The sequence below is a fragment of the Gavia stellata genome, chromosome 5 (genome assembly GCF_030936135.1).
Source record: "Gavia stellata isolate bGavSte3 chromosome 5, bGavSte3.hap2, whole genome shotgun sequence".
NCBI classification, from domain to species: domain Eukaryota; kingdom Metazoa; phylum Chordata; class Aves; order Gaviiformes; family Gaviidae; genus Gavia; species Gavia stellata.
In genome coordinates, this window is record NC_082598.1 from 56,965,620 (window position 1) to 56,985,280 (window position 19,661).

General features: G+C 45.5%; 1 protein-coding gene across 1 annotated transcript in view; it reads left to right on the top strand.

The window, feature by feature from the left end:
• The first annotated feature begins 6,079 nt into the window (after window positions 1-6,079).
• ARHGEF38 (Rho guanine nucleotide exchange factor 38) overlaps window positions 6,080-19,661 on the top strand; it is a 35,464-nt gene continuing 21,882 nt past the window's right edge. The window contains exons 1-3 of the mRNA XM_009813366.2: window positions 6,080-6,266; window positions 16,262-16,452; window positions 19,005-19,128. Of these exons, the coding sequence (XP_009811668.2) occupies window positions 6,080-6,266; window positions 16,262-16,452; window positions 19,005-19,128 (502 nt within the window). The remainder of the gene's footprint in view (window positions 6,267-16,261; window positions 16,453-19,004; window positions 19,129-19,661) is intronic.

Genomic DNA, 19,661 nt, shown 5'->3' on the forward strand with positions numbered 1-19,661 from the left:
CCGAAGCAAGTTAAGGAGCATGAACAAGTCCTTCAGCAGATCTTTGCACTGACAGTCTGCAGCAGGAGGAGGATGACAAGTCCTCAGAGTCCGTAACCTCCTTCATTGGCACAGCTGGAGTTGGGAGAGGATGGCTACGCACAGCCTACTCACACATGTATTTGCATTTTACACACTGACGAATGCCTGACGGCAGCAAAAGACTACGTCATCTAACTAAAAGGAACAAATTGTGTATTTCAGTAACTAGAAATAGGTTTATCAGATTATGTTACTTTCCATCTCAATGTGAATAAAGACAGAGCTTCCTATCGCAAAGAAACTACCTACCTTGCGTCAGATGGTGAACCTTTTTTTGTAGCCGTGAACTCACTTCGGTAACCCTATTGCTTTAAAAAGACTGATCCTCTGTATTTATGCAAAATCCGTTTTTAGTCATAATATTCACTACTGTGTATAGGAAGATGTCAAGTTTACACCCTGTTTTTTTCTGAATAAATTGTTTCTCTGAGCCGTTAGTTTCGCATTTAACCGTGCTTTTCGTTAGGCTCCCCGTAATGTATGTTAGGATTTGCTTGCCAGATTAACTTGCCTGGACTTCTGCCTAGAAAGTGATTTGCCTATGAAGAGGCCAGGACACTGTGGCTGAGTCAAGTTTTGTAGGATATGCCCATTTCTTCCCTGCTGGGCATCTGTACTGAGTTCACGTTAAGCCCCGTGAACCAAGGATTTTCAGCCTACCGTGACTCCCACCAAAACTTGTTTGTGAGTATGAATTGAAACTTAATTTTTTTTTAAGTCTCTTCTCGTTGTTACTCCAAAGCAACTTCCCCATTACAAAACAGAAATCACCAAATAGTCATCTTTCCTGTTCATTCTTTCATTTGTTCTTTCACATACGTGCACATACACAAAAAGAGAGAGAGAAAAAAGGTTCCAGTTCAGCTATAAAAATGCTGTCTGGAAACATGAAGTTTTAGTGTGAAGCTGCAAATCTATAATCTTTCAAAATAGGGACCTAGAAGGAAAATCTCGCCTATTGCTCATGATAGTCTTTTTTAGGCTCCATTCCCCTCTTGAATTGTGAATTGCCAGACATAAGCTTCTCAAAGAATCCCACAGAAAATATTTCATCTTTGGTAATTCCTACACCCCCCTATTTTACATCGAAACGTAACAATAATGAAGATTCATCTTCCTGTCCTTTTATCTGTGCCTCGCTCGCTTGCTTGTCTTTCCTCATTAGCTTTGATATCACAGTGCCATCTACTTGATCAACAGAGTCAGGTTATTTTCCTTAGAAAATAACTGCGCGGCTGTAACCCCGAAGAAATCAAAGGGCTGCTGGGTTCCTCAGCGAGTTCCCCTCTCCTCCGCACCTCGTAGCCCTTTCAAAGCAGCACTTCCCTTAGGTGTGTGCCTTTGGGAGCTCGACCAGCTCCGAGCCTGCTTCACAGACCGACGCAAAGCCCCAGCGGGACAGTGAGGGATCTGCTGGTGCTGTGAGGACAATTCAAGCCCTGCTGACCCTTCTCTCAGCATCCCCTCTCCTCTCCGGCCGGTGTTTTCGTTTGAGAGCTGGGTCCCTCTCCGGAGGCATAAAACGTGTCAGCCTTTTGTGTGTGTAAACTAGGGCAGAGTCTTCGTTCGGAGTACGAAAGCATCACAGCAGTCGGAGGAGATGGATTGCATAGCCCTTCTTAAAAATACTCACAGCCTAGCCTGAGCCCCGGCAGCCATATGCTTCGTTAACTTCTCCTACAAATATTTAGACAAGAAACACTATAGACAGGGCTAAAAGAAATTATCGCTGTGCACCTACATCTCAAGACCTGTTTCTCTACAGGAATCACCAGTCTGGCAAGATCAACACGAGGAGTGAAGGTGACACTACCACATTAAATAACTTTTCACCCACGAGACAGGCTTTTTTCTCTTTTTGTACTATTGAAAGGTGTTTGAAGTTTTTTTTCTATGTATATTTTGAAGTAATTTTGATTCACTCATTGTGAAAAATCAACGTGTAGACTCCAGTTTTACCTGTCCTTAAGCCTTCCCTTTTTATTGCTTTTATCTTCACCCGTCACTCTGTTCTTATCTCAGCAGTATGGCTGCAAACAGGTAGGGTGTGCGTACTAGCAACTTGCCAGTGCTCAAAGTCCTCAGTGGGCCTTACGAGTGAGTGCTCTTACCAAAGACACAACTTTTTGTCCCTCAGGAGACACCTTTGCTATGACTCGTGCATACAGACAGAGTGACGAGGAGGGCAGGACATCTTCCTGCAGCAGTACCGTCGTACCTTTCTGCTTCCCTACTGCCTGGCGAGTGTAATCGCTTTACGTGGGCAAAATTTGTGCTGGCTGGTGACGTCACTCTGCAGCTGCGTATTGAGACTCTCTTTTCGCTTGGTGGCTGTGAACAAACTTGAAAATGGCATTCCGGTGTCATTGCCGCAGGACTCCAGCAGTGCTCTGTACCTCCAGTCAAAGGGAACAGGCACGGCAGTCAACCCGCACCAGCATTTTTCATATATGCTCTGGGATACGAAGTTATAAAGAAATCTCCTGTAACAGCTGTGAGGTATTACAAGAAAACAAATAACTGTTTGCTTACTTAATGGCCATCAGTCTTGACGGCGCTCCCGGTTCGTTTATAGCTCAGGACCGAGATAAAGGTTAGCATTGACCGTACAACAATAAGCTCTTATATGCATCTAATACAGTTGCTTGGGAACACAATGCCAATATTTTCCGTGTTGACACCAGCACCTGTTCTGTCTCTTAAGAAGGGTGGCTTCTGTGCAAATAACTCCTATGTGAGTGCTCGCATCAACTGGATTCCAGTTTGCTTAGGAGAATTAAATGAGCACAACATACAGCGGTTAAAGAGATTTTCACGTTAATTGTAAAAAGAGCGTTTTGTCTGCCTAGATGCCAAATATTCCCTCTTGCCTTACTGATTAGTGGCTTTGTTACTGCTTGACCATCAGTTGTTACTGGGGCCCGAAGGGAGCAGGAATAATTTGGAAATTGAGAGGTTGCTTGTATTATTGCAAGTGGCAGCTGAATTTGAGTACTTCACGTGCAGTTCTGACTGTAATCTCTGTGGCATTTTGTTATAGTCCAGGTAAAGTACAGTAAACAGTAAGAAGAGTTTATAGGAGTTTCTTGCTCAAATACACATCTGATTGTTTTTACATATTCCTCCTACTGACTGCACTGGTACAGCCCACTAGTGTAAAACAATCATTGGATTTAACGTGACAATGGATAAACCAGGATGTGTCTCAAACCTCCCTCCGTCCAGGGGGGATAGGGAAGCCGCTGCTCCTGAATGTGTCCCCCTCACTTGCAGTATTATGGAAGACATGCTATTTTCAGCCTTTTCCATGCTGAGTGGCACAGAGGAGATATTTTGAGGCTGCAGAAAATACTCATCTACATTTCCAAACCACAGTGTAAGCTAGCTCTGGGTTCCCGGCTGCCTCAGAAATAGTGCTGCTGGCTGAAGCCAGCTAAACCATTGCAAGCACAAAGGCAGCAGCAAACCACAGCCGGCTTTCCCCGCGACTGTTCCCTTGCTGAACGAACACATACCTTTTCACACCCTGTAACTGAGTTGAGGAGGAAGAGGAAGACAACTTTTGCATGTGGGTAGGTTGCTGTCGTAATAAACACCTGAACAAACTTTACTATATCCTATCTTGGCTCTAACTCTGCCTATGTGGCAGAGAGCCTGCAAAGCCAGGAATTTTATAAAGTTTGTTCTTCCACCTCCACCCAGCCAAAATATATTCCCCGGTTCTCCCCCAAATCATCTTAATTTAAGTAAATATAATGAAATCTCATATGAATGATGGGACCTGTGTCTTCTGAAAAGCATGACACCATAAAATCCTGGCTGGGGAAAATACCTTCTCTGGGCAATGCTGGCTTAAGCAAGGGTCAGCCCTACTGCCAGCTGCTCACGTGCCCCTGCATCATCCCCGGCCGCACGCTGCCACAACTGCTTGCGTAGCTGGGTGATGAACTAAACAGGAGCACAGATCCAGATGGAAAACAGCCCAGGGGAAAGGGGGGAGGGAGTTTCCAGCCAGATCGGTTCCTCCATCTCCTCTCAAATGCGGGTGTTTACACCCTGCAGCAACACTGGGAACAAAATAATCCAGGGGAGGGGGCCAGTCAGGGTGGTGACTGTTTAAATCAGTTTTACCACGCCCGCTGAATGCCAAACCATTGCTTCGGAATAAAACCCCTCAGGAAGTCTCCAGCGCAAGGAAAAGGGGTGGTTGATTTCCCTCAGCTCCCGCATTAATCTGTTTACTTGTTGCTGGGGCTTTGATGCTTGTCGCAAGGGTGTCACCGGTGGGTCCCTGCGTATGTCTCTCCCCGCTGTCACCACTGCTCTGCCTTTCAAGGAACTTTTGTGGTCTGACTTGCAAAACAAAGAGTTTCTTTGGGAGTATCAAAGAGGAGGTGAGACGTAACACGTGAATTGCCTACGTAATACGTGACTTCTCTGCACGAGCACAAAGTCTTCCCAATATCCCCCTCAGCGCTTTATTCCTCTGCCAGGCTGTGTGTTTGGGCTGGACACTTTGTGCAGCACTGGCATGGTGCTGCAATTTGACGTAGTAAATTGCTTAACAGTTTCACAACCTTTTCCTTTCACTGCTGGGAAGAAATGAGGGGCTTTGATCAGGAGGTTGCGTCACAGGACCAGCCTCTTAAAGAAAAATAAAAGTTGGAAAAGAGGTTACACTACTACGTTGCATCCCCGCTTGTTTTTTACTACGCAGTCCTTCGGGGACACAGTGTGGCAATGCTAAAGCAATATGCTTCACCAGCATTTGTCCAAGGGACATTAGTTGTGTCCCCCAGCAGATGCTGTGGCGATGAGCGTGCGTGAGGCTGACATGGATTAGGCTGCTCCACAGGGCTCCCACCAGGCGTTTCGGAGGGCAGCGAGGGCTGCAGGGGGTGGCTATCACAGCGGCGGCAGTGATTGCTACTGATGGCTGTTGGGGCTCTTCCCAGGATAAGTCCGGTCCAAGCTTAGATGCCAGCAGCTCCTGCTGTTTTAACATGAGCTTGATTAGACCGGCGCTACGGAGGATCACTAGACAGTGCCTGCGTGCCAGAGGCCATTGCTAACAGGCAGGATAATAGATCTCTTCCAGGGGCCGATCCAGAGGTATTACGAGCAGGTGTTTTGCTGTCCGCTTCCTCGGCCATTGGACCGTGGCGATTTGTTATGACAGCCTCTGTGGGTCCTTGGGAGACTTTGGTGTCTCCTCTCTGTGCGCAGAGTGAAGCAGGACACAGCCTGGGTTGAGATAAGCATCAGCTCCACCCTGCTTCCCACCTCCGGGTTTTCATCTCCCTCCCGGCTCTTGTCTTCCTTGTACTGGGGGATCCGTCTCCCTTCAAACCTGCGGATCAGGAGTTTCCAGCCTAAAGGCTACACCTCTCAGTGGGGTCAGGAGCCTGTCAGATGCAATTTGGTACATTAGGAGTTGGGGTCCCGACCAGGCTGCAGGTTGCAGGAAGCCCTGGGGAAGGAGAAGGAGCAAGGGTCAAGGGGGTGGCTGGCCTCCCCTCCCCGTTTACCTCGCTCTCCGCTGCCCCGCTGCCCTGGCAGTAGGGCGAGGGAAGGCGTCCGATGAAAGCGTGGCCATGCCCTGCTGCGCTCGGGCACCTCCCTGCTAGCACAGGGCAGGGGCAGCCCAGGCAAAGCTGGCAGGATGCGACCCGTGGCGGGGTGAGGAGCGTTCCCTGAAGCAGGGGAAGCGGGCTGCGGATGGCGGCGGGTTTGGGGTTGGCTCTGAAACCGGCCCCGCCGGGCGTGCTTGCACATAGGGCAGGTGAATGCAAACACTGCCTGGGGCGTCAGCTTCCCGGGGGTGGAGCTGCTCCGGTACAGGTGGCAGGGCTGAGCCCGGGGCCTGCGGAGCCTGGGGAGCCCTGCGCCAAAGCCAAGCCCAAAGCAGCCAGCCTTCACCTGGGCAGCAAGTTCACCTCCCTAAAAATCAAGCTATTGCCCCCCCTGCCACCACCACCCGCACCGAGCAAGGCTGGCCATGGCGAGCACGGACTGTCCGGGGAAGGAAGGCAGGAGGAGGAATTTGGCCCTGCTGAGGAGCAAGCTGTACATGGGGGAGAGGAGGAGAACGGAGCCCGTGGTGGAGAGCACCGCTGCCGGCGGGGACCACGGCGCCTTGAGGAGGAGTCAGTCCGACAGGACAGAGTACAGCCAAAAATTACAAGGTACCGGGAAAGCTTGCGTGGTGCTCTGCAGCTCGGGATGCTCTGGGCTGGTGCTCTGCTGCTCGGGATGCTCTGGGCTGGTGCTCTGCTGCTCGGGATGCTCTGGGCTGGTGCGGTTTCTCGACGCCCTCCGGGCTGCAGCCTCAAGAGAAAAGAAGGGAATGGCATTCTCTGCCCCCACACACTCAGAGTTGGAGTGAGCAATTGCCCCCTCTCACCCTTGCCCCCCGCTTCCAGGGTGTGAAATGTTTCTCCTAATTTTTCTAAAGAGTGTTGTGTAGACAGGAGTCAAAGCACAGTCAAAGGTTTTGGTGTGTTCCTGCAAAACGAGCACGCAACCAGGATCTTTCTCGTTCGTCGCCAGAACACATTTGCAACGCAAACAGTAATGTGAAAATACGATGGCTCCATCCTATCTGTCTTTGGTTGTGGTATCAAGTGGGGTATATGCTAACTAATTAGAAGCATCAAGGGCAGTTTTTTTCTTTCAGTTAAAAATACCAGGATCGATAATGTGTTTATCTGTTGCTCAGATTGTACAAGCCCGAACTGAAGTACGTCCAAATACATGTTTTGATGGATATGCTGATTCAAATTATACCATTATGGAGAGGGTTTCTTTTGAAATAACCAAATTGCATCTGGACCAGAAATGGGTAAATTATATCAGCATTGGGCCTGTCAATGAAAAATTAAATGCTATGCCACAAATTGAGGAGAAGCGTGAAGAATGTGTATGGCTATTTCTGGGAGTGCTCTGGGACGCAAACTTATGAGTTTCTGTGGGATTCCAGGGTCTTGAACAACAGGGTCGCATCACAAATGCAGGGTTTGAGTATTATTATAATATAAGCATGTGTTACTAATAGTGATATAACTGCCTAGTGACAGTCAGTCTTGTGGCAATAATCCTTTATGGGGAAATAAAATAGGAAAATACTTTTGGTTGCTGTATTACGGTTTTGATGCACTTAATTAGGAAGTAGCATTCCTTCAGAGAGATAGCAAAAGCAGAAAATAAAATAGTAAACCTGAAAATAATAGGATTTCTATGGGGGCTGCACACACTGAAAACAACAGAGCGGTTCATCGATTACGCTGTTCCCTCCTCATGATAGCTAATCAATGAGAAGATGAAAAATTGTCAGTTAAGTCAGGCACACGCTGCAGGGATCCGGCGGGGGTGTTTCAGGGTACAAGCACACATCGCTATGGCTGAGCAGGCAAGCTTCTGGCACATGGCCCACCAAAACAGCAGCTTTTTACCCGTGAAGGGGCTTGCCCAGGTGAGGTCGAGGTTATCAGAATGATATCCAGTGAAAGTATGAGATCTCTCTGTCCTGTGTCAGGTGTATTCATGCCATGAACGTCTCCTATTTAAAATCTGGAGCAAAGGAGGTGGGGAAGCCTAGGTAGTCATGGCAGAGCATGAGGTTATGTTTATGGCAGCAGTCCAAGGAGACAGTAAATCCAGCTTTACGGCTCCTGCCACCAGCTAAGACTGCCGCGGCTACCTATTGCAAAGCACCGGTCTGGTATCGGCTCACTCTGCTTGCTCGCATTTGTTCAAGAAAAACGGTGATGGGTTAACAAGGTACCTGCAGGCTTTCTATTGGATTAGAAGTTGCCTGTCCTCAGAGTGAAAATACAAAGTCAGTAGAAATTCCTATGAAGTGTATTTACCATCTCAAGAGAAGGAAATGGTTGTGTGCCAAGGCCTGATCTGGATCAAATTATGGTGAGCTAGATGTGCCTGGATCTGATAATCATCACGGATCCCAGACCTAATGTGTTACCTGCCAGCGCTGATGATGTCCTATCATTGCACACCTTTATGTTCTTCATTTTTCTTCACTAGTGCTTGGATGTGAAGCAGCTTACTCCAAGGTGAGGGAAGTGGTTTTGTTGGCACAAAGCTTTTGAGGTCTCCATTCTTGGTAAGGAAACCCAACAGATCCATTGGTGACAGACATAAACAGTCTGTTGCGTATCACGAGGTCCGACTCTCCTATCACCCTAGAACAGTAAATGCTTTGCGAAAAGATACAAATGGTAATAATTTGCGCTTGCTTCCCATATGAATTGGAAGAAAAGCTCTGTGTTTAGTTGCCCCTCCCTTCTATAGTCCCCTGTTAATATGTTTTCTAACAGTCTGCAGAACTCTGGTTGGTATTAGCACGGACAAGGATGTGTAAGACAGGAGCAAACCCTGCAGAAGGGAATCCCCTGTGAGCAGGGCTGGGAAGCCAAGAGTCAGAGGCTGCAGGACCCCCATCTCTGCTAGTGACAGGCAATACAGGCAGAGCATGGGGACCAAGCTGTCTTTACACCGCAATGCCTATGTCGGCGTAGCAGCACATTCACGCAAGGTGAGGCATGGGCAAGACATCTCTCGAGGGCCCTTCCAGTCTTCTGCGTGGTTTATAAGGTTCCCGGAGTAGAAACCAGGCTGTAGCCCCCCCAGCCACTTCCAGCAGCTCTGAAGTATATGCTCAAAGTGCAGCTCAGTGTGCTAGAAATATAGGTCCCCAACTAAAAAACAAACAAAAAACCCCCCAAAACAAGTGAGCAAGCAGTCAGGCATAAAAACTCCTGAGAATTCAGGTTCTGCCCTTGGATTTCCCCTAAGTTTTGCTGGTTTATACAGAATCCAAAATGTTTTCTGTAAAGAGTGAGAAAGGGAGCCTACCACCCAGATCTCCAGGATAATCAAGGTGGTTTGCTCTGTAAGTCTACACATGAGCACAATAGCATTGTGAAAGGTGCAAACCTCTGCAAGTGTTTTTCACTTGAAAATTAAGGATTCATTAAAAACACAAGAAAGCATTTTCATTGTTAATTATTAGACTAGACACATCTATTCAGTACCTTATCTGGTGTGAATGGCCATGCAACACCTCCTGGCTTCACTCTTTTTAAAAAGGAAACAAGATGCAAAGTAACCATTATATTCTCAAAGAGTTTGGCAAGCATTCATGCACCTATTTCAACTCATCCTGTGAGATAACCAAATGCCTGCAGCCCCATTTTAGATAGGGGAAAATAAGGCGATTGCTATCAAATGTCAGGTTCGTGATACAACCATGCAGTCATCCAGAGCTCAGGTTGCACTTGCATTCTTGGATGAGTCCAGAAATACCTTGATCAAGCCATATATGTTTTTCTTCCATAGTTCTCCATCAACTGGACAGAAGCATCACTTTTCTAAAGAGGGAAGAATGGGGTTAAGAAAGATATATTCACTGGCATTTGTGGTGGCTGCAGAAATAATATCAAGGGTCATTATGAGAGCTAAGACACAGGTCCTGTGATATTTCTATGCAGTGCTCTGCCCTACATTCACTAGAAAATCCTGCACATATGTCCTTTCGAGAGGAATGAAGAACTTGCTACTATCCTTAAGCAATGGCACAACATGGTATTTAGCAGGTCTGTTTTCAAATGTATTATCCGTAGTTGTTTAGCTGGTAGGAGTTGGTCTCTTTTCTACAGTGAAAATCCGTCAGTAGCAGCTCTAAAAGTAACTGTATCAATACCTATGTATTGCATTAATGTTGGGATCAGCCTTTGAATTAACCTAAAGCTACCATTCTGTGAGTACCTATGTATTTCGGTAAGAGGAGTTTGCTTGATGTAGTTATTGGCACATAAAATGTTTGCAAGATCAGGGCAGATTAAGATGCAATGTATCACGGGGATAGATGCTATCAACCAAAAAGGGCAGACCAGGAAAAGGAAATTAAAACATAGTTCCCTGCCTGTTAGGTTTTGGATGGATTGTTGTTTTTTGTTAATAATCATATACCAAACTTGGGCTTGGTGTGAAAAATGAGCTATAGAAAACGGTGGGTTTCCAGAAGGAATCAGAGGTCACATTTACAGTGTTCAGAGAGACAATGCATGCTTTGAAAATACTCCTTGTCCTACAGATCTATTACATATTAACTCCCTTACAACTTCAGCTGTGAATGGGTCAGCTGCACTGTTAAATGACTTGCACATGCTTCAATTTAAAATACATCAGTGACATACCTGTAATAGATACAGTGATTCACACAGCTACCGGAACATATTGCCTCAGAGCTCATATCTGAACCCTGAATTTCACATTTTGCCTGTGTCTGATGTAGTTATGAGAAATAACCAACACCAGCAATGATGCAGAAACCTGCGAAATGATACAAATTCCTGGAAAGCTGCTACCCCTTGGTATACAAAAGCCCAGTCGGAGGCACCTTGTGCTCCTCCATCACAAGCACACACATGCACACAGCTCCTCCGCACTTCCTACCGGGAGTAAAGATCCTCCGCGCCTCTCCCCAGTTCCTTATTTGCTTTGCGCTATACTTACTGATTAACTTTCTATGGACTACAGTGCAGGGGTTATCCTATTTCACTGCGAAATGTATTGATCTTTGGAGCGGCTGGTTTGCTGAAGTACAGTAAGGAGTAAAAGTCCGAATTACTTCCTCAAGTGCAGGAGATGGCTTGATGAAATACCCCCCTGTGCCCTGTGATGAGAAATCGCAATCTAACAAATACTTTTATTTTCTCCTGTGCAAATTTAAGCTCGAAGGATCAAATTCTGTTAACTTGCACTGCAGTAAAGCTGGAGTTATTCCTTGAACTGATGACAGTGGCAGCCAGGCTGGGAAGTGAGCTCATCTTTTCAGAGCAGAATCCATTTTGTGCTGCTGTGTTTGCACAGCACTTGGCACAACCGAGTCCTGCCGTGTGGCTTAGGACTCTCAGGAGCTACTGCAGCGTAACTAGTAACAGCAACCGGGGTAAGGGAGCGAAGACTAGGACCCAAGGAGGTTTACGGACCCTTCTCTGAGCATATTAGCAAACGCTTTATTCGTTGGGGTCTGTGCACTGCGGGTCACACAGCTCACAGTTCGTACAGCTAATCCACGCCAAATCTTGAGGCGCACATGTCCCAGGGGAATCGGTTCAAATGCAGCCCTTCCTCGGTGCTTACTTTATTAACATATTAGCTCAATGCCACAGGAGTGGTATATTTATACCGGTATATGACACACTGGAAAGGTTTATTTGTAAGTATTGGCGCTAACAATAAGGGCATTCTTCTGTCACCTGATGATAAGCTTTCTTTCCCTTCCACTGCGGTCACATGGGATCTCTCTAGTCCTGTCAGCACACATATAATTAAAGCGGTCTGCTGTCAAGGAATTGAAGAAAGAACTTGCGTGTTGAATGTAAATATTTTCTGTACCTTATGGAACAGAAAAATGATCAAAGATTGAACGACCTAATTGCAAGGAAGTCTCTGATGCAGATTTTATGAGCGAACCTGTTGCCCAGGAAGACTGGTGCAAGGTCATTCTGGTCCTGCGGCATTCTCCTCCTGTGCTCAGAAAAGCGGCTTTTTGTATGTGTAACTCGCAGCCCGTGTGCAACAAACCTGCTCCGGAACAATGCTGCTGTTATGTGCGTCTGTGAGTAAAAGAAAAAAAAGGCCTTTTCCACAACCCTCTGCCAATCCTTTTGTATTTTGATGCCCAGCTTGGAGTTCAGCGGATCTAATTTGCGCCATGTTTGCACCGTATTGTTGCGGTGCGATAACTGGTGCAAAACCATAACGACGCTGCTATGAAGCGGTCCCTCACAAGGGGAGGGGGATCTGGAGTAAAACTCCTTGCGTGTTAGCTCATGTGATGCACTTCTCCCGCACGCAGTGGGACACTCCATCCGTTCCCACTGCATGTCCCATTTCAGGCTCCCTCACTTCCAAGGATCCCAGCGTCCCTGTGCCCCATAGCCCTGCAGGCACCCGCAGTTGAAGCAGGGGTGTAAGGGGCAGAGCCGGGGCTGCGGCGCAAGGGGAGGTACGAGGAGGGAGAGGAAAGCTGCCACAGCAGCAGTCTCTGAACTTGGCTGCCTGCGTTTCATTCTCAAATCCAGCTGATAAAAGCCGGTGTACATTCCCATGTGTAATCGCTAGGTTATCTGAGGGGACAGGCTATCTGAGGACTTGCTTTCACAGAAGAATAATTTTATCTAGGGTGGTGTGAGACTCAGGCTTCACACGTGAAAACACAGTAATGCTGTAATTTGTTTGTTATACCTTGATAACTTACGCCTTCACTGCTCCCTTGTGCCAGGCAAAATCTGCACAGCGCGAGTGCAGAACTGGTGTTCCTTTGGTGTCCTCCAAATGCTGCCTAAGTAATGAAAAGGCCTGTTACTCACTCCATGCACTGACATCGCTGTACTTGTTGCTATATTCTGTGCCAGTACCTTCACTTCCAGATGGAAAGCATTAGATGGGGAGAAACCTGGGTCTTGTCCCAAGGACAAACACAATATCCAACCTGAGCATCTTACCTGGGAGGAAGGATGGATAGAGCAGACCTCTCAGAGCTGCTCACTCTCTAGGTGGGAAAGCCAGGGAAATTTGCATGCATAGATCTTGCAAACCTGCTCTGGCTGCTCCTCTGGTCGCTTGCTGTGGATCTCCCAGTACCTCCCCCGGACCCAGAAGAGAGCTGCTGCTTTTGCACATTGCAGGCTCTGTTCCTCCACACTCTCACTACGTTGCTGGATGTCTCCATCTGGGGGATATTTTTAGACTTCACACTTGCAAGAAACTGTTTTTGTAAGACTTGTGGCTGCTTTGTCCGTGTCATCACATAGTGAACCTCCTGTTTTGTGCAACTAGAGCCGTGTACTTCAATACACAGCTGGAAAGCCGAAGTCATCACCTTCCTCTCCAAAGCAAAGTCCTCCAGAAAGGTGATTCCTGCAGATAATTGACATCACAAAGCAACAGTTGAAAACACTACCTTCTACTTTATATTTTTATGCCTACTAAAACTACCAATTACTTTTTTGTAAACTGGTCTTAAGACGTAGCTGTCTAATAAACCATTCAATGGACAGTTTTTTCTTGTTTATAAACCTGGCATCTCCGAGGATGAATGAGCCAAATTCTTACTGTAACAGTTAATCCTCAGCAACGTCTCTTCCTGCTAATCCTCTCCCTCCAACCGTTCCGGGGCTGGTACATGTTACCAGGTAGAAACGTGTCTGCTTATATTCCAGATATGCAATTGCTGTTTGTGCATTCATTAAACTTTCACTTACTCCACAAGGATTTCGGGAACCTACTAATGTTCTCAAACTGGTCAAAAGCAATCAAATCAGCTGAACATGAAATCACAGGTTTTGGCTGTAATCATCACTTGCTGTTGCATTCTATAGAGACAGACATGCCTGAAATGAAAAAGTGAACATATTGAGTGAAAATGGAAAATTATATTACTTTTAACAAAAGGATACATTTATTAAAAAAACATGTTTTCTATAAGGAATCAGCATCTACCTGATATTTCTCACGATTATTTCTTCCTGTTGAGAATAGTTTTTCTTTCCTGGCATTATTATCTATCATGCAATAAGGATAATAGATGAGCCTTGACATAATTCAAGAATCAAATTTGATCAGGGCGATCTAATGACATAAACTGAAAGAACAGCCTCTCGAGGGATTGTGACTTCCAGCCTGAAGTGGGATACAGTGGCTTTATTTTGCTCATATAATGCCCTCCCCCGCCACCAGTATAAAAGATTAGAAAGTTCTTTTGCACAGCATCTTCTGTTTACCTTCAAATTCCATCTGATATCGTAACAGTGCTGCATCTGAGATGAAACGACACTTCTGAGGATGTCTGGTCCTCTCTGCAGTTTCTCAGGAGTCGCCCTGAACTCTCACATACAGTCACACACAAGCAAACATTTTCACACCCGATCTCAAGAAAAATGCTGATTTCAGTGCAGAACTGGAATGGAAGTGGATTGTTCATGTTGTTCAGTGTGAATTTATAAGTGCGGTTACATACTGTAAGTTTTTAGAGGAAAAAGTACCTGCCATTTTAGCATGTGAGCAGCAGGCAAGGTGGTCTCATTCTGCAACCCTAGCAGAAAATTGCTCAGAGGGAGCTGTGGAGTGATACTGGTACCAGTTTTGCTCTCCTCCTCACTAAAGTAAGGGAAGAGTCTGTTTCTTCCAGCACACAGCACCTTTGGTGGATGAGATCTGCAGCAGCGCGAGCTCCTGTGCAGTCCGTGCACTCGCACCAGCACAGACTCACCTGGGCAAGATTCAGCTTTAAATTCTTCCGATAGCCTAAGCCTTGTGGAGGGGAGACATCCTCATCATGTTTCCATTTTATTGTCTGCTTACAAACTTGAGGACAAAATGTTCACGCTTGTGTTATACACAGACTTCAAGGCTAAAAACTCAAAGGTAAAAAGTACATCTAAATACAAAAAAGTCTGAAAAAACAGTCCCCCCTCCACGGTTTGTTTGGGTTCCTTGTCCTCACTGTTTAAAGCTATCAGTACAGAGGCAGAGGTGCAGTCCCAAAAGCAGCTATTTAAAACAATAACTGTGGTCACATCAGTCTCACTGGAAAACCTGATGGGAGAAGGATTAATAACAAAACTGTCCTTTCTGAGTATCAGTGGTCAGCATAATTGTAGAAGGGGTTGGGGAAGATGTTACCTTGGATTTATAAGATTTTACACCTCTCAGCAGAAGAGGGCTCAAAGCCCTCTCTCCTGACAGCTGCTCGGTTTTCCCACAAGTCCAGCTCCAGGTTACCACCTACAGCCTTGGCCGGTGTTGTACTGGTGAGCTGCACGCTGTTCGACGCTCACTTGAGCGCTCATGACCTCGCCCTTGACAATCCATTCAAAGAACTGTATATTCAGTATTGGCTATCAGCGAGCAAAGCATCGGACACTGCTTGCTGTTGCCTCATTATACAGTACGCTCCCTACAAGAAGTTGACACGAAGGCGTAGCAGTCTGATCCTCAGCAGAGATTCCCGTCCTTTGCCGCTGAGCAATAAAAGCCCATGCTGTCAAAGCACGACCTGGGTAACGCAGAGATGAGTACGGTAATGATATGTCCATCTTTGTTGGTGCTCTGCACCATCTTGTGGCTAGCAGAAAAACACCAGAATAACCTCTGAAATCTTTCACTTGTTTTTTTTCTGTGTGTGTGTTTTTCCTAATGAAAAATACAGATTGTCAGTGTACACAGATAAAATTCAGTGCCCTTTGTACAGCTGACATGGATGTCTGCAGGCTGGCTTACAAACCGGCAAAAGGGAAGGCCATCATTACAGATAGGTAGGTTGTGTGCAGGTCCTGTAGCATACATAAATTACCTGTCTGTAGAAGACTTGCTTGCATTTCCATGTATTTAGAACAAATCAGATATTCTAGGTCTTAAGTACGGAAAAATAGTTAAGAACATCCTGATCCCAATGATCTCTGTTGTTCCAAGAAATGTTTGTTATTGATCACTAAAGGTTTTCCCATATTCTTCAGTAATTCCTTTGCCTCTTTCAAAGAAATCTTTTTGAACAGAATTACAGGTTTCATCGTCATCGTTAGTAACATTGTCTTCATTTGAAAGTTTGTCTTCCAGTACCTACAGCCCTCAGCCTCCCATGAATAGACTCAACATTACATCGTACAGAGCAAAGGTTATTCCAGTGAAGCTTATTTATGGTAAACACAGCCTTTTTCTTCCACAGGAACATATTTTCTCCCATCCTCCAAATCATAATAGATGTCAGACCCAGTCTGTGTTTTCAAGGGAGTAGAAGGGCATCAACTATCCTTGAATTTCACTGTGACAAGGATCAGACTCTCCTGTGCTCCATGGAAAATTTCTGCCCACAAACATAACATCAAAGCTGGGGGAGCCAGTGATGGGTTATTCCCTCACTGCCAAATGGATGGTTTCCTTCACCAAACCCGTGTCCGCTTGTAGAGGAGGGAAATGGGATGACAGTCGGTCTGATCTGGGATTGCCATTTCTTATGCTTCTTTTCCTGCTCCCCATGGCGATTTGGGAGTTTCTAATAGGCACTGGTTACGTTCCCCCATGGTCGCACAGGGCAAGCTGGGCCAGCACGCGGGATTATGATGCTCCTCACAAATCTCCCTCTTTTGAACAGAAAAAATGGCTCCGCAGGCGGGGTCCTCATCCCCTGCCACTTCGCTGCAGGAGGACGAAGGACAAGTTAACAGACGCATGATGGCCAAGAGGGTGAAAATCATCGCAGAACTCATGCAGACAGAGAAAGACTATATCAGTGACCTGGATCTCTGCATCAAGGAAGTGATTCAGCCCCTGAGAAACAAGCAGGTGAGTGCCGGGGGCAGAGGATGAGGTGGTGACATCAAGGTCTCAGCTCACCTGCGTTCTGCTTGCAGATAATGCATGAAGTGCCAGCGCGAGAGCGATGCGGTGCCAGGAGCAGGTCCGGAGCTAGCTTTCCAGAAAGGGACATGCCAGGGCTCTAGCGAGGACAGTGGGAAGTCAGATATGCTCCTGACACTTGCACTGCACTTGCATAAAGCCTGCATCAAGGTACTTGCCCAGAGGGCAGCTTGGATGCTATATCCTTGCTCGTGTGCTGCAATAGCAGCTTCCACCTCTCCATACTGCTCTGTTACTATAACCCCTGGTACATGCCCTGGCAGATCTTTACTGGCACCTCCAAAAGCAGTAAAAACCAATAAACCCAAGTATTTTCCATGGTAACAACCTGGAATGGCATGAACCTCCCCATCAAGGTTAAATTCAGTTCTAAAGATAACTTTATCCAGCCTTTCAGGCAGCTGTGGTGGAGAAATACCATGCCTGACAGCCCAGTGAGCACTTCAGAAATTTGCATGCTACACAGAAAAGGTACATTTAAGAAGGAAGGCTCAAAACTGTCTTTCAGGCAAAAGATCTTATTAGGCCAATGATACCTATTTTCTTTTTCAGCTGTGACTTCAAAGAGCAACTTTTCCTCAACAGTATTACGGTTTGTAGAAAAATTGTGCAGCCAAAAGCTGGGAATAGAAGAGGTTGTCCAGAGAAAGATTCGTATTTGTGGAGCCTGCAACATAGCATTCACAGAGGCTGCACAAATGATATCTGCTGCTAATGCAGAATAAAAATCATTTTAAACAGACCTTAAACCAAGTATTCTGTATGTAGCATTTCTTATGAAATTGGTGACAAAATGCAGGTGTAGGGGCCAAAGTGTCTTTAGATGACATTGTCACTGCCTCTTTGGGAAACGCCGTGGCCAGCTGAAGCCCGTGCTGTTTAAGCTCCTGCAGGACCTTTTTTCTTTCTTAAAACTCTGTCAGAGTTTGTCCCAACCTGTTTTCAGAAAAGCTGGCACCTGCTGGTGTAGCTTTAAGGAGTTCTTGACTTCTTCTTTCTCCTCACTTGTTCATCCGCTTAGAAGCAGTCTCCACTTGACTCCCTCCCCAGCCTGACCAACACTGAGCACGAGTATTCCCTGGTTGAACTCGCTGAGATTTTTGACAAGCGTGCTGTATTCCTTTGCTCTTTTCCAGCCAACTGAAAACATACATTTTGATTCTGTCCTTTGTCACTGTATTAACGTGTGTAAGTGTCCATGCACAGTGTAGTTCCAAATGCTATGTAGGCATTGTGCTGGAGCAGAAGTCAGAAGTCCGGTGCTAGATGTATACAGGAAAAGTAATTTAGAGATTATAACTGTCTTAATTTAATAACCCCTGCATTTTTGAAAGGCTTTCAAGAATGTTGTATGGTTTTAAGGCTAGTTCTCAGATAAACTACAGTATTGCAAGTTTGTAATGTGTTTAGAGAAGGATAGCTTTTAGAAAATTGACCTAGCAATGACTCTGTTTCATATTTCCAAATGGATAAAACATGTTTTAGCCCCTATAATACTTATAAAGAAATTAGCTGCATTAGTACTGAAAGTATATTTCTGATTCTGTTACAATAGCATGCAATTTGATCCTCCTGGCATCTGGTAAGCTGCTATGTAAGTCAGCAATTCTATTTCTAATGGAGAAATACCGTTCAGAGGGTATCAATATGGATGTCGAAGTCAGTCTTGCCTTTGTTCTCAGTATTAGCACATTACCACTGGCTATCTCCAATTGCCCCGAATATTAACTATTGCCCTGCTGTGCAAGGAAATAAATAACTACTGCATGAAAAGTATGTGTCTTGCAAATTTTTTACTTGCTCTAAAATGAGTAGGGACACAGAACCAAATTTTCTGTTGGTATAAATTGATGCAGTTCGCTGAAGTCAATGTTCTGCGCCCAGGCTCTGTAGGAAGCTCGTCAGGTTATATTAATACCTAGAATGGTAAATGTGTTTGTTTTAGCGGATATTATACGATCTTGGTTGTCTTTGGATTTATAGGACAACTGACTTAAAATGGTACCACCATCTGGAAGTCTTTGTACCTGGTAGCTGACACCAAAGCGCCGAGATCTCAGTTCACGTAACGGCCTCTGTTAGCAACTGGTAGTCAGGGAATCAAACCCACTGTCAGCTATTCTTTTTCTCAGTGGGAAAGTAAACAAACATTTTAAAGCCAGCTAAGGATCTTTTCTTTATTTAGATGATAATATTTATTTCCTTCCTAGGTAAACACTTTCAGATTAGGAATAGCTCAAAATAAGGTTAAAAGCACTTGATAACATGCCCTTTGTTAACTGCGTCAACCATATTACACTAATCTGAAAACTGTATATGTGTCCTTGAAGTCACAAGGAGGATGTTTATATGAGGTTTTGCGGAAGTGGTGCCTCCTGGAGTGTTGAACGCTCAGGGCATAGCAAGAGAAGGTCTGTAATACACAATGTCCTTCTTTATCCTTCATCAGTAGCTGCTTAATATTTGTATTCCATTAGATTGCTCGCTTTGACGTGGATGGCTTGTTTAGCAATATTGAATTGGTCCATCAAGTATCAGCCAAACTGCTGTCATTGTTGGAAGAAGCCACGACAGATGTGGAACCACCCATGCAAATAATCGGTATGTTTACTGTCCTCTTGAGTTCTACAAAGCTACGTGAAAGAATAAACATAACACTCTCCTGTCCTCTACCCTCTACCCTCATCAGACTTAACTAATACCACTCCCAGAGGCTAACGTGCTACAAGCTGTCCATAATGACACAGGAAAAATGACATGTGAAACCTGTCCAGTCGCTCTATTGTACTCGTATGATCACGATGCTCTTTTTCCATCCATCTGGATATTGAGGGGAGGGAAGGAAGGAGAGGGTGAGTTTAGCATGAGTAAAAACTGCAGCACTGAATTATGCCACATACTGATAATACCCTTTTCATCTAGTTTGATATTGCCTACCTAACTCTGTTCGCGCTTACACCAACTCTTATATTGCATACTCGTAATTGTACCATTCAAGAAAAGCATTAAAAATGATTGGAGTAATAAACACGTCACAACCCCACCCTGAATATTGTGAACATGTATCTACTGGCAATACAATTCATGTAAGAGGTGGTTAAGGCTTAACAGGGACATGGTCAGTAAAGGCAAGA